Raw genomic sequence first — 13,102 nt, 5'->3', positions numbered from 1 at the left:
GGCGTAGCGGCGAGGCCTCCCTGATCAGGCGCTTCGTTGTCAGACATTGGAGAGTAGCCGGATCGTTGCGAGCTGGCGTCTTCGCTGATGGAAGCGGCGCCTGGAGTGCCAGTGTTGTGAGCATAAAGTCCATCTCCAGATAGAGATCTTGACCCGAGCATGAGACCGGCCGATGCGCCTGAGCGAGACCAAGCGGGTGCTGAGCCATAGCCTCGGCGATCAATACCCTCAGGTTCATCCTTGGCCATATTGTTGCCAGTCGCCAAGGAATTGTTGTACGTTGGACAGCCTTCGCACCCCGCTTTCCCACCCGCACCGTTGCACCGGCCATCTCCGGGACATGTACCTGGTTGTGGGCGGTCGACAGAGGAAGCAGGCGGAGAGAGGGGAGGGTTGGGAGCGATCGCTGAGGTTGAAAGGAATCAGACAGCTTCTCGGTATGAGATGATCCATTTACTACTCACATCGTCTCTTTTTGTTGGGCGGTTCATCCATTTCCTTCTTCACAGGATTCCTCCTACTCCTACGTTTCGGTCGATCATCCGTACCAGCTGTGCTACCCGTGGGACCCGCCCCAGCTGCAGATGTCGAGGCCGACTCATCTTGATCGTCCAATTCATCGATGTCCGGCGATCCCGGTACCGAGTTCGGATCCAGGGCTTCTTCCTCTGCTATCCTGCGTTCATTCGAGCTTCCGAAACCCTCCCTCCAATTGACGGCTCCGTATCCCGGTCCAGCCTGCCATCGTGGAGCGACGTGTGTACCATCTCTCGCCAATGGATCCCTCGCTCCAGCCGCCGAGTCCACAGGATGATTCGTCCCCGAGGCCGAACTTGATCCCGCAGGCCCCCCACCGTTCGAGGCCGAGGTATTTTCTTCCTCGGCGCCTAGCGACCTCCTCGTATCGGATAATCGAGACGACGAGTATCGACGATAAGCAAATGAGCTGGAATCGCCTTCGTACAGGGACCGATTGGGACTGAGAGGGGAGATACGAGCGGCGGCGCGATCCGTGATGGGTGATGTGGGCGCTGTCACCGACATGATGGGTGCTGGAAGAAGGGATGGTGTCAGTGCGATTCAGAGAGAGAGCGAGAGAGAGAGAGAGAGAGACGAGTCGTCCGTAATGCTCGCTCTTGGAGACGCCTCGAGGAAGCAGAAGAAAGAGAGGAGTGATAGAAAAGGATATAGGTGAAGGATTACAAATGGGAAACTTGACTGAACGCACTGATAGATTTTTCACCGCTTGCCCCTTTGCCTGCCGCTTGATATCGGGGAGATTTCCCCCCCGTTTTCCCACTTTCCCGCCGACGTGGATGTGTATTTGGTATGCAGCTGACGGTTGGGCGATGGTACGCCGATGAGAGTGTTGTTGCGAGGAGATGCCTCACTGGAGAGAACGTTCAATGGTCAGAAAGGAGGTATGAGGATGAGGATGAGGATGATAATGCGTCTAGAGGATTCCCTCCCTCCCAGGTCGCTTGCTTTGATTAGATTTGGTTTTTCTTCTTCTTCCCCGCCCTTCTTCTTGGCTTCTCCCCCTCCTTTTGGCTCGTTTCCCACCTCCTTCCTCCTTCACACCCTGGTGCACAGAGTAGTGATGATATCAGGTGATCCAAGTTCCCCCCTGCTCTCCAGGTAGGTCTGCTGATGAATAATGGATAGGATAGAGGAAGAATGCAAAGGTGGAAAACGGGCACGATACGCAATGTGTTCTGTGTCTGTGTGTGTGTGAAAGCGGCGGAAAGAAGATCCCATTTTCGATGGCACTCTCCGCCACCGGAACACACACACCATCTCGTCACTCTCTGTCTCTGTGACTCTGTCTGTGTCTCTCTCTCTGATTGCTGCAACTGATCGGATATACGCGTGTCAGCTCTGATCCGCTGCTCCGCCCCCCCCCCCTCCCCCTCTCTCGACAACACAATGTGATAATAGATTACGGCGTTTTTTCTTCTTCTTCTTCCCTTTTCAGGCAAATCTGTGCTCACCCATCACGAATCTCTTTTTGCTTTTTTGCCATTTTTCCATATCGATAGGATAACGGGGGAAGCTGCCTGGCCATGCCTCGGAGACTGCGCAAACGATGAGGCCTTTTTTTTTGGGTCCCTCTTTGGAAAAATAGCCCCCCACCTGCTTGCCTTTTACCTTGTCGATCTCGCCTGATTTTAGAGCGAGTGACGGATTCATCTCGGAGACTGAGCATGATGAGTGACTCCGGGATTGATCCCGGCAGCTTTCACTGTTGGATTGGTACTACCTGAAGGCATCACATCTCACCCTGTATCTGCCACGTAGACTGAGAAGATGCCGAGAGAGAGAGAAAACACGCCGAGATCTTGGCAGCCAGAAGACGTCAGTATCCGTTATCAGTGCATTGGTCCATCGGGACCCAAGTCATGCCAAAGATCGAATGATTCTAACAGTCGCTCCCCAATCTGTTTTGGAATCATCTATGGAATCCGCATGCTCCGGACCCCCTCCCCCTCACACTCGCTCCGCGCCCCCCCATCAGCCGCCATCGTCATCATCATGATTGTAAAAGATCACACACATCACCCGCGTGACTTACCCGACGGCCATAACCGGATCTTTTTTCAAAATCCATGCCACGCGGTCAACTCCGGTTAATCTCAACCGCGATGCGAGAGATTAGGAAATTAAAGTTTTGCTTTCCCCCGAGCGCCCGTCCCTGGAACCAAGGTTGCATCGCCTACATGGCAGTCAGGTTATGTGCAACACGTGACATCCACACTAGCTGTATCTCTCCCTCTCCCTCTCCCTCTCTCTCAACGACAAGTTGACCCGCACGGAACTCCCTATACTTTCATGCTCCAGTCATCAGGAAATTCGTCGGTCCTTGAGCAGTTTGGATGCCTAGCATATATTCATGTATCAGCGATAACAGATCCTTCAACGATTTCTGATGATCTATCTACTCACCGTCGATCATCTTGTCCCAGAACTGGACGTTATTTCCGTCGCCCCAGACTTGACCAACCATCTCAGGTACAGCGCCGTTACCTCCCTGCTGAGCATTCAGATCCATGGGGACGTCCACAGATGGCTGAGGTAATGCTGGATCCATTGGGTTGCCCATCCAGCCGCTGAGAACGCCTCCTTCCGTTTGCGTATTCGCATCGAGGGCGTAGCCTGGGTTGGGGAACAATTCACCAGGTGCAAACGACATGGGTGGATTGACCATTTGATTGTGGTACAGCCAGTGATTGAGTCTTGGTGAAGCTATCAGTGACCGAAAGCACAAACTCCACTCACAGTTGCTGAGGCTGGTCATTGCCTTCATCATCAGATCCATGAGAACCACTATTGTACGTGGTTGGCCAATTGGTGCCCGAGCCATTGGGTTGTTCTCCTCCTCTCGGTTCATCACGCTCGGCGGAAAACGTCCTCAGAGCCGAGAACCTCGCATCGGAGCTCCTGGGCCTGTTGGCCCGACGTTCCTCAGCCTCTTTTGCACGACGGTGCAGTGTATAGATCTTGACCCATAAGCCCCAGGCTGATCTATGTTCACTCACAATGCCCGCCTCCTTCTGCGAGAATTCGTCCTTTGTCTCATCATGAGGGAAATGGTCGAGAAAGTTTTGGATAATCGCGCGCATGTCCGCAGCGTGGGGTGATCGTGGATCCAATATCTCGCTGATGCCAGCAATCATGGCGGCGTTCTGGATGCCCGGGTCAGCAAGCCTTCGCCTTTCTCGCCACTCACGAATTCCCTAAACGAGCCGCCGAGCAATGTCTCAAAGAAATCCGGTACGTCTTTCTTGAACGCTTCGCGGATCTTGAAATCCAGGACGGCAGATTCGAAACAAGCGCTACGTGAGAGAGCGTACCGACTGCTTCGGAGTCGCCTGAGAAGATAGGGTCTGTGAAGAATGATTCGAAAGTGAAGAATTTCCGTTTGAATATAATATCGGTGAATGCTGAGATACCACAATTGTGAGTCGTTGCTCTTGTCTGGATTTCGCATGCGAAAGTCTGGAGGAAGTTCCGCCATGAATTGGGTGAACAGTCCGTCTATCCTCTTGACTTCGTCGTACTGTATTGGATTGGATATCCGCGAGAATAATCGCGCAATCTCGCCGACGATCTCACTCAAGCGCCGTCGTAGGATGAGGTAAGTGGCAAATGTCGACGTCTGCAATGGCTTGGAAGGTGTCTCGTTCGGTTTGAGATTTTTCAATCCTTCATTGTTGCTCATGTCAATATTGGACGGTGGAAGCGTGTCGCTGCTGTCCAAGTCGATACACGTCGGTCGACCGAGTAGGCAGGAGTAGCTGTGAATTGTCTGTCAGCTGGGGGCGACGATACCTACGCAGCAGTTTGCCACTTACGTAGCATCCGCATGCAGGAGGTAAGACCACAGTCTTCGACGGTATTCGGTGGCATAGGCATCGCAGCCCAATACTGCTCCATCACGATGAAGACCGATAATTTGCGCAGATGTGATGGCGCCGCGTAGCTCTGCCCAACCTTCGGAAAGTCGTCTCTCGTGCATGAGAATGAGGTACAGTCCCAGCAGAATTCTCGTCTCAACCAATTGGAGCGTCACAGGAGTGATGGCCCGTGCGATGAAAATGGCTGAGCGGGTGTTGGTGTACAATTTGAGGCTTTCTCGCTTTTTTGTGTCCTCGTCGAAACCAAGCTCCGCAGGTGCAATCCTGTATGCGATGGCGATGACGATACACGCCACGGGGAGGAACAAGAGCGATCTAGGATTGAGGTTCTGCAAGTTCTCGTAGAGCCAATCGTAAGATGATCGGAACGACGGCTCGTCAATGGGATACCGAACAAAATTGAATTTCTCAAAGAACTGGTTCACCAACTTGTCCGCGGTCGGTCGGTCGGGCAAATCTGTGAGAAGTCTTTTGACGTAATGGATCTCGATCCCATTGCTTAGCATGCCCTTTTCGAAAGATTCTTGAGCGGTTCCGTGAAAATCGATCGTACGGTTGACAGGCTGGTTGCTCATCTGGAAATTTGCAACAATCAGTGATCTGCGGCGTGCGTCGCACTTTTCGCTCGACTCACCAATTGCGGCAGTGGGTTTCTCGATAACGACTCTCGGTCAATCTTGAGAACCTCATCTCCGCTACCTTCGCGATCTGTATCTCCGTGATTCGAATTTGATGAGACGTTGCGGGATCGAGACATGGCATGGCTTCCAAGAGGTGGCGGGGATGTAGCTGGGGCGTGATCTGGTAGAATGGTTGTCAGCGAATCAGATCTCGACATAGACTCACTTATCCGCCAATCGTGCAACGCCTTGCCCTCAACGCCATCCACCCGATTCACGACGGCATTGAGCAGAGCTTCGATCCGTGCCACGCGGACTGTCAACGTCGGTAATTGACTAGGCTGACGAGCAGTGGGCGCAGTGTTTAACGACGTTGCAGCCGTTGATCCAGCCATTTCGATCTTGATATCTGGTCCTCCTTGTCCAGCGCCTCCGCTGCCCGCACCACCACCACCACCACCTGCCGACGCTGCAGCAGCCGCGGCAGCTTTCGTCCTATTTCTCGGCGGTGGACTTCCTTCCCTGATATAAGGTACACACAACTCTGGGACGCGGCGTTGAACGCAATGCTGACAAGGTGTCTGTCGATTACATTTCTGTTTCCTCTTTGCACACTCTGCGCAGGATAATGCGACTCTCCGTTTCTTCTTCTTGCTCGAAGCTTCGTCCGGTGACTGTCGCCTCCCACTGACAGAGGTGCTAGCTGGTGAAGTGGGTGACTCCTCTTCTCTCGGGTGAAATGATTGATGTGAGTGTTGACGTTGAAACCCCTGTTGGTGCTGCTGTTGGTGTTGCTGGTGTTGCGAAGGATGATGGTGATGCTGTTGTTGCTGCTGCTGGTGCTGGTGATGATGATGGCCCTGTTGATGTGGCTGCTGCGACGTCATTGGCGGCGTGAGCACAGACTGTCGAGGTGATATAGGTCGATAAGGAAACGATTCCCAGCTCGGACTATGGCCAGTTCCATGATGAACCATGGGAGGTAATCGAGAACTGGCTCGAGAAATAGAGGAAGATCCAGGGGACCATTGGTTTCTCGCGTCTCTGGTTTTATCCCGATCCCAGAATCCCATATCTCCGCTTGACCCTGGACCACCTGCTATGGAGCTTCCTCCTCCTCCTCCTGTTCCTGTTCCAGACCCATTACCTGATCCGATACCTCCGGGCATGTTGCCAGGTGACGGTGGCATGTAACTTCGTGAAGAATTGCCCAAGTTTAATGGGGCCAATTTGTTACCGGCCGAAAGGAGTGAATATCGGTTGGTGTCATCTCCAGGCCGCTGCGGAAGCATGGCGCGGCGTTTCGGGGATATCTCTGTCCACCCAGAACAGGCCGACCGTCGAATCCAACGTTCAAGGATCTCGAGAGGATCTGAGAATCGACGACGATCTTATTGGTTGGTTGGTATGAGATAAGGGCGATGATTCCCGGGTACGGTGTGTGTGGGATTTGGAAAGAGTTCGTTCTACCTAGGAGGAAGCTGCGTTAATCCCAGATGATCACGGGTTTTGCTCGGAGAGAAAAAAAATCCCAGCCAAAAAAAAAAAGAGACACAAAAAAGAGAAAGAAGCAGCAGCAGCAGTGAGCAGCAGCAGCAGCTTCTTCTTCTTTTTTTTAACAACAAGAAGAGGCGTCCGTCGTCTATGGCTAAATCACACACCTCCTCCTTATAATACCTGGTGCCTGTTCTGTGGCGTGCTGGTCCAATTCCCCCCCCCCTTCTTGCTGATGTATAGACCTCACCTCCCCGTTTGACCACGAGGTGGCTCAGGCGGCTTCTCTTATTCGGCCGAGCGGATGTATATGTCACGATGTCGGGGGTTGGGGGTGGATGTATGTGTTATATATATATACTCAGAGCAAAAAGGTGTCGTCGGTAGTGTATTGTGTTTGTATATAATAAAAGGTGTATCGGATGGATCTTGCTATCAGATAGGGACCCCCCCACTCACTCCTCTTATTTGATAAATGGCTCTATGCTTGGCTCCCCGTGCAAGATGTATGACCACGTATTGAAAAACTTCAAGGGTGACGATCGTTGTTCGGTGGGGCATAGAGAGTTGCCGAGAGTGAGCTGAAGCTGTGGGTGCGGTGGAACGGAGGTTTACCCAATTTTAAGATGAGGGCAATTTTTATGGCTATGCCTCTGTCTCTCTGTACAGAGGAGATCGGAGCGGATTTTCATCTTCCAGACTCAAAAGGAACCTCGGTGCTCATCTCCTTTTTCTTCCCCCTTCTCGATCACTCATTATTCTCGGAGATCGTATCATCCCATTTTGCTGTTGTGGTGTCCGACCGTTCTCTTCGCTCCGCTGCTGCTGCTGTTGTTTCTGCTGCTCCCGAACAAGCAAAGCGATGGCAAAAGGGCATCAGGGATCAAGCGTAAAATAAGCTATGACTGAGAACTCGCCTTGAAGTCACCCAAAAAAAGAATGGCAGGAAAATCGAGAGAGAGTGAAGAGGACGGGGAAGGAAGGCTCTGAGCATGGAACTCTAATTTCTCTCGCTCAAGGATCCACCTTCAAACCTGCGCACGGACGAGGAATGCTGAGTCGGAGAGAGAACCCCATGTGGAACCTCTGGAAGAAGGAAGGGGCCGGGGGGGGGGGGGGGGGGGGGGGAGGGGGGGGGGGGGGGGGGGGGCGTAAAGTGGGTTTGGGATCTCTGATAGAAATAAACCTTAGCTACAATTCCCCCCTCCCCTTTGAGAGTGGCGAAATTTTCCCCCTAGAACGAGGCGAAAACAACCGACCTTTTTGGTCAGGGGATCTCAACGACGATCTCGGATGTTGTAGAAGGTCAAGCTGTTAGACGATCGTAGTGATGTCGAGCATGATATACCACCAACTTGGTGTCTCTGACTGCAGCGAAGCAGGCGATGACAAGGGGGAGCGGAGACCGAAAATAGAAACAGCCCATTGTCCATCTCTGCACCCGACCCCTGACCTGCCGCCTCAATCGTCCCAGCCGCTCCAGCAGTGGGAAAATACTCCAGCCGAGTAATATAAATCGACCGAAGTTATTGAATCAGTATCATCGAAGAGCACGCGTAGCTCTTGGGTAAGTCGATCGGAGACCCCACTTGATACGGGTCTTTGTGCACGGCCGGCATAGCAATCCCCATCGTTGAATGCCAGTCGATCCGACCATTGTCCTCTGGACTCGTCGATCTTTAGCCCCGACCAAAACTACCGCCACATTTTCACACAACTTCCCTTCTCTTTCCGACGCCGTGAAGAGATGTGTGTCCCCTAGTAGCCTGATCGCGGGGCTTGTTTCAATTGCCACTCCACTAAACCAACGCTCCATCCATTCACCTCGTTCGGCAACCTGCGCAGCCTACAGAGTCAATCGAGGAGAGCCTTGTGTCAGAGAGAAATTTTTGACGTTTCCTTGACGATTCGCAGTCACAATTAAAAGCATTTGTCTTAGGTACACAAACATTCTTTGTTGGACTCACTGCCCCGGCGATTGTGGGACGTGTCAGGATGTAGCAGGCCGATAGCAGTGCGTTCATGAATTGTCAGTGAGCGCCTGCAGCAGATCTACCCGGAGACTTCGAACGACACCCGTCTTCCGACCTATCTCCTTCCCATCAATAAATAATCGCCGTGCGTCCTTATTCAGCTCTGTTATACCCTCAAAGCAATGCGAAGACCATTGTAAAGGATCTCAACGGCCCCTTCCTTTCCTCTCGACTTTTCAAGGCTGCCTGAGATCATTGACTCACGCCGGAGAACGTGTAACAGTCATCGCGATTCTTCCCAAATGAGTTTGTAAGTATCCGTCCCTGTTCGCCGCGATGCTATTCCGTGTCGCCTTCATCAATACGTATTCGGCGCGACTGCTTTGTTCCAGCTCGATCGCGCGCAAATCGAGTAAGTGGCATGAGGGTTTAGTAACATCAGCGCATTCAACATGGCCCTCACATTTTCCATCAGCTGAAATCGCATTCTTATCCCTCATACCTGCTGGGTTCCGAGGTCGGCATACGTCTTACTTACCAGACGTGATGGCCACTGCTCACTCCTCAGGTGTCAGCCATATTTCTCTCGATGAATCACCGAGACCACCATAGAAGATGCAAACCACAAGGTCGCACTGTCTTCAGCTTCAACTTGGAGAAAGATACCCTGGGATCGAGCTCGTTGTGGTGGACCACTTCAAGATCCTTCAACATCATCGTGGTCGTATCTGGCATCATGTACCGCCGTGTCAGATTTGTTGGCGTCAAGCACGAGGATAGTGTCCTATCAGCATCGTCTCGGACTCCGCTGGCGTCTTCACAAAGCCGTCGATCATCTTCTGAAATACTGGGTTTGGATTGTGAGACCTCGTCGGAGGCGGCTCATGGTTATCGGCAAAGTAAGTGTCATAGGATGCGAGCAGAGATCGAGACGTGGACCGGGGATAGAATGCCAATAATTGGGTTCGTCAAGAGGGACAGCGATCGCTAGTCTCATGGCTCGCAAGTCCCCACGTTATGTGCTTCATTTCGGTCCGTGTTGATCTTTGACGCCCTTGAAGGAACCGCCGCCAGTCAAGGATCGTCAAGTCGTCTGCATATGATTTCAAGTTCGCTCCATTCCTTTTCCACAGGCTAAGTTGTCGAACTTGAAGACCGAATATGGAGTGATTATCCAGCACGCAAAGTATCGGGCCGGATCGTCCTCGGTCTGATGGATCAACTCAGTATCAGGATTTCACCCCTCGATCGAAATGCCGTATGCGCGAGCGGGATCGCGCTCCAAGTGATCGTCTCCCAACCGGCGATCGGCAATCAATGACAGGCCAAGACGAATCCATGCAGGCGATCAGAATTGCTTCGGTGTGAGAGGACAATGGCGGACAGCCTCGTCAAGGTCTTTGGTATTCCTCCTCCGCTTGTGATTGCCTCCGATCAATGGACAGTGCTGTGATGTACGAGAACACCATAGCGTGTTTTCCTCGTCTGGTCTAGCGAAACAAAGGTGCACCTTTCGGTGTCGACGTGCCAGCGCTTCGAACTTGAACGCATCGATAGGGGCACGGTGATCTGGTCGAATCGAGACCGGAGGAAAACAAGGGTCCAGACCATCGCTACATGTAAACGGGTACATGTGATTGGCACGGACAAGGATGCGACATCGTCAGAGAGAGGAAGGGAGGGGGAGAAGTATCAATTGGAGAGGACAGCATTTCCGGTGACCGGTGACCGGTTGGACCGATGGACACGGGATGGACAGGTGAGTGCTCCTCGTGATCCTTGTCGACTGTGTTCACTTGCTTTCGTCGCGCCGCCCAGCGATCTTGTCGGCGCAGAACCTTGGATTCTCTGTCGACCAATGAGCCTGGAGATGAGGAAGAAGACAGGTCACGGTTCTGCTCAAAAACCAGAATGATGGAAAAGATTTCATCCAAACAGAAATGCCATATTGTAAACTGTGCCTCTCGGAATACGATGACAAAATTTTGTGGGAATCTGTTCCGACGGATCGTGTCCATCAGTACTAATAAGGGTCTCTCGCAGTAGGAAGACCGAAGAGGGACAAATCGATTCCCACTTCAGCAAGCAGTCAAGGGCTGATGAGTATGCTTCAGCGTTGGCACTGATCATTCAATGCTGCGTATATCAAACGCATGAGTAACCATGCCTGCCTCGCATCCATCTTTGCCGATCCCTGAATGCCTTGGCATGATCTTGTAAGCTTGCTTGTGAGTCAAGAGCGCGATGGAGACACCTTAGAGAGGGTACACCAAGTACAAGCGGTTCAAGAGCGGCTTTTGCCACGCCGGTGAACCCTTGCAGCCCGTTCAATCCAGCCTATTCGCATGGCCCCGTTCATATCCTAGTCACGATACAGGATATCGGGCTCCCGGATGGGATCCTCTCATCTTCCATTCGGAACCTGATCACCAGGCAGAATAGATGTGATGACGGGTGCTGGATGACAGGCTCCTGGAGCCGACTTAACACGTCAGGCTTGGTCTGTTGTCTAAAGATTGGAGATCCTCTTTGCGTATCTGCTAACAGTCTTCCTTCTCGCTCGAAACCATGTTAAGGATGTGCAGTCAAGAGACCGTCTCAGATAAGGGTTTGTGGCTGGACTCGAGATGGGTTAGGTGTTAAGGGATTTGACACTTGACGGCATTGCCCTGTGCAATGCGTGGCTGCAACCAACGGGAGATCTGAGAGCTGACCTGGTATCGTCCTGCCAGATGCAGCGACATGTCCATTCTCAAAATTCACCATCAACGCTCTGATCATCGCCACACTTCAGCTTGGCACTCATTTCCCCCCCCCCCCCCCCCCCCCCAATACCCTACTTTTTCCCTTCGAGGTGCCGCCACATGCAGCTACCATCAAACAATAAGTGCTTGGGTGACAGGTCGATCCGTGCATTGTATCTTCCTCGTATATCGTATATAAACTCCTGGTGCATGTCTGAAAATGTCTCTTCATGCACGCATCCACATCTTCTTTTGCATCTTGACTCCATTCAATCCCGTCAAATCATCGCTTCAACCCAGACTTCGTGAGTCGATCCTCTGGCCGAAGATCAAAAGTGCCACCTTTGTCCATCCTCAAGGCTGGATCCCTCAGTGGGACATCGACTGACGGTATTGCGGTATTGCCGCCGCCCCTCAGATCACGACCATCATGCACTTCTCTGCCCTCTTTACCGTCCTCGCGACTGGTGCTTCCCTTTCAGGTGAGCTCGTGGCAGCGCGCTGGCTGATCAGACAACTCGTCGCTGACGCCACGCCCTCCTTCTTCGGTCCAGCCGCTCACCAAGGCCACGCCATCAGCCAGCTCTTAAAACGGGATATCCCAGGTCTCCCAGACAGTTGTAAAGACAGATGTAACGAAATCAACCCGGTTTATGACGCCTGTATGAACGCCGACGTCGAAGTCTGCATTACCATCTGTAACGCGGATGTGTTTCCCAAATACGTGAGTCACATCTCACAAAGAGCGGTGTCCTTGCTAACGTGTTATTCGCCCGGCGACCCATACAGCAAGACTGCTTGCAGTGCATCGTCGACCTTGTCCCGGAGGACCAGGAGGCTCAGCTCCAACCTTCCATCGACCAAGTTGACCAGCTCTGCGCCAACATCAAGTGAGTGGGACGACGGACGTGCGAGGGACGGACGTGTCATTGAGCTCAAGACCACCGCGGCTGATCATACATCAGTCCCGATGCCGGAAGTGCCTCTGGTACCAGCAGCGAGAGCGCAGCTGCAGAAGTGAGTCGCTTAGATCAGATAAGACTAGAGGCGGCGCCCCGGTGCATCAGTCGCTGACGCTCATCTTCCCACCTTGCCCCCCACCTTCCCGCCCTTCAGTCCAGCTCAGCAGCAGAGAATGGGACCGCTTCTGGCGCTGCATCGTCCACTTCTTCCACTCCACTCGCCAGCCAAGCCGCCTCAGCCGCCAGCAGCAAAGTGGCATCCATCACTAGCGGCGCTGCGTCCAAGTCGTCATCCGGTACACTTGGTTCCGCCGCGTCGAGCGTCCAATCTGCCGTCTCTACTTCCGGAAGCGCTTCCGCTGCTGTAGGAGCGCCGAACCTGATCGGAGGTTTCGTCGCCCTGCTCGGAGCTGGTATCGGAGCTACACTATTGATCTAGGGTTAGCCAGGGTGGCGATGTGGCGGTCAGTTGCTCGAAGGCACAAAAGAGTGCATCCGCTTTTCCCCCGCCTGTTCGGCTCCAGAGTTTCCCGGCACCCTCTTCGTGACCGGACAATCTATCATTCAGATCAATCGATCAATCTATCTACAGTCCCAGCTCCAGTACTGCCGTCTTGGTCCACTGATTTATTTCATTTCATTATGCATCATGATATCTTTCGGCAATACCTCATCTCTTTTTTTTTTCCCCCGAGCTCTTTCACAATCGGCCAGAACGGCGTGAATCATTCACTCTCTTTCAAAGATCTCTGACAGGAGACCTGCGGTCACTTGACCGGACGCCGAAAATGCGCAGTGTCCAGGACAAACGGCGCTTCTTCTTGATTTCATTTTGATGGATGGATGGATGGATCGGATCAATTGCCGAAGATCTACCGTGAAATGGTATTCAAG

The 13,102-nt window shown here is 52.6% G+C and overlaps 3 protein-coding genes across 3 annotated transcripts; 1 reads left to right on the top strand and 2 right to left on the bottom strand.

The window, feature by feature from the left end:
- Positions 1-335: 335 nt before the first annotated feature.
- Positions 336-1,355, bottom strand: BD324DRAFT_193885 (hypothetical protein). The gene is made up of 3 exons (XM_022012142.1): positions 1,229-1,355; positions 465-1,052; positions 336-430 (listed from the first exon to the last, which is right to left on the bottom strand). Exons 2-3 carry the CDS (start codon positions 1,042-1,044, stop codon positions 423-425), a joined length of 588 nt encoding a protein of 195 aa, XP_021868329.1. The 5' UTR covers positions 1,045-1,052; positions 1,229-1,355; the 3' UTR covers positions 336-422.
- Positions 1,356-2,729: 1,374 nt separating this feature from the next.
- Positions 2,730-6,741, bottom strand: BD324DRAFT_193777 (fungal-specific transcription factor domain-domain-containing protein). The gene is made up of 7 exons (XM_022012140.1): positions 5,262-6,741; positions 5,050-5,216; positions 4,353-4,990; positions 3,728-4,295; positions 3,277-3,683; positions 2,944-3,233; positions 2,730-2,877 (listed from the first exon to the last, which is right to left on the bottom strand). Exons 1-7 carry the CDS (start codon positions 6,325-6,327, stop codon positions 2,828-2,830), a joined length of 3,186 nt encoding a protein of 1,061 aa, XP_021868328.1. The 5' UTR covers positions 6,328-6,741; the 3' UTR covers positions 2,730-2,827.
- A 4,748-nt stretch (positions 6,742-11,489) lies between these two features.
- On the top strand, positions 11,490-12,795 carry BD324DRAFT_683876 (hypothetical protein). The gene is made up of 5 exons (XM_022019201.1): positions 11,490-11,728; positions 11,801-11,970; positions 12,036-12,136; positions 12,212-12,263; positions 12,363-12,795. Exons 1-5 carry the CDS (start codon positions 11,677-11,679, stop codon positions 12,645-12,647), a joined length of 660 nt encoding a protein of 219 aa, XP_021868327.1. The 5' UTR covers positions 11,490-11,676; the 3' UTR covers positions 12,648-12,795.
- Positions 12,796-13,102: the final 307 nt, after the last annotated feature.

This window comes from Kockovaella imperatae (genome assembly GCF_002102565.1).
Source record: "Kockovaella imperatae strain NRRL Y-17943 chromosome Unknown BD324scaffold_16, whole genome shotgun sequence".
In the NCBI taxonomy this organism is placed as follows: domain Eukaryota; kingdom Fungi; phylum Basidiomycota; class Tremellomycetes; order Tremellales; family Cuniculitremaceae; genus Kockovaella; species Kockovaella imperatae.
Note: the sequence above shows the minus strand (reverse complement) of the source record. Positions and strands in the feature narration are given on the sequence as shown.

Excerpts from the sequence above, each read along its gene's own strand:
- BD324DRAFT_683876 (XM_022019201.1), top strand. The coding sequence starts at position 11,677 with ATGCACTTCTCTGCCCTCTTTACCGTCCTCGCGACTGGTGCTTCCCTT. Across the intron at positions 12,137-12,211 it reads CAGCTCTGCGCCAACATCAA|TCCCGATGCCGGAAGTGCCT; the intron begins GTGAGTGGGACG and ends ATCATACATCAG. Across the intron at positions 12,264-12,362 it reads GCGAGAGCGCAGCTGCAGAA|TCCAGCTCAGCAGCAGAGAA; the intron begins GTGAGTCGCTTA and ends CCCGCCCTTCAG.
- BD324DRAFT_193885 (XM_022012142.1), bottom strand. The coding sequence starts at position 1,044 with ATGTCGGTGACAGCGCCCACATCACCCATCACGGATCGCGCCGCCGCT.
- BD324DRAFT_193777 (XM_022012140.1), bottom strand. The coding sequence starts at position 6,327 with ATGCTTCCGCAGCGGCCTGGAGATGACACCAACCGATATTCACTCCTT. Across the intron at positions 4,296-4,352 it reads CTCCTGCATGCGGATGCTAC|CTACTCCTGCCTACTCGGTC; the intron begins GTAAGTGGCAAA and ends GACAATTCACAG. Across the intron at positions 2,878-2,943 it reads CTGGGACAAGATGATCGACG|GCATCCAAACTGCTCAAGGA; the intron begins GTGAGTAGATAG and ends AATATATGCTAG.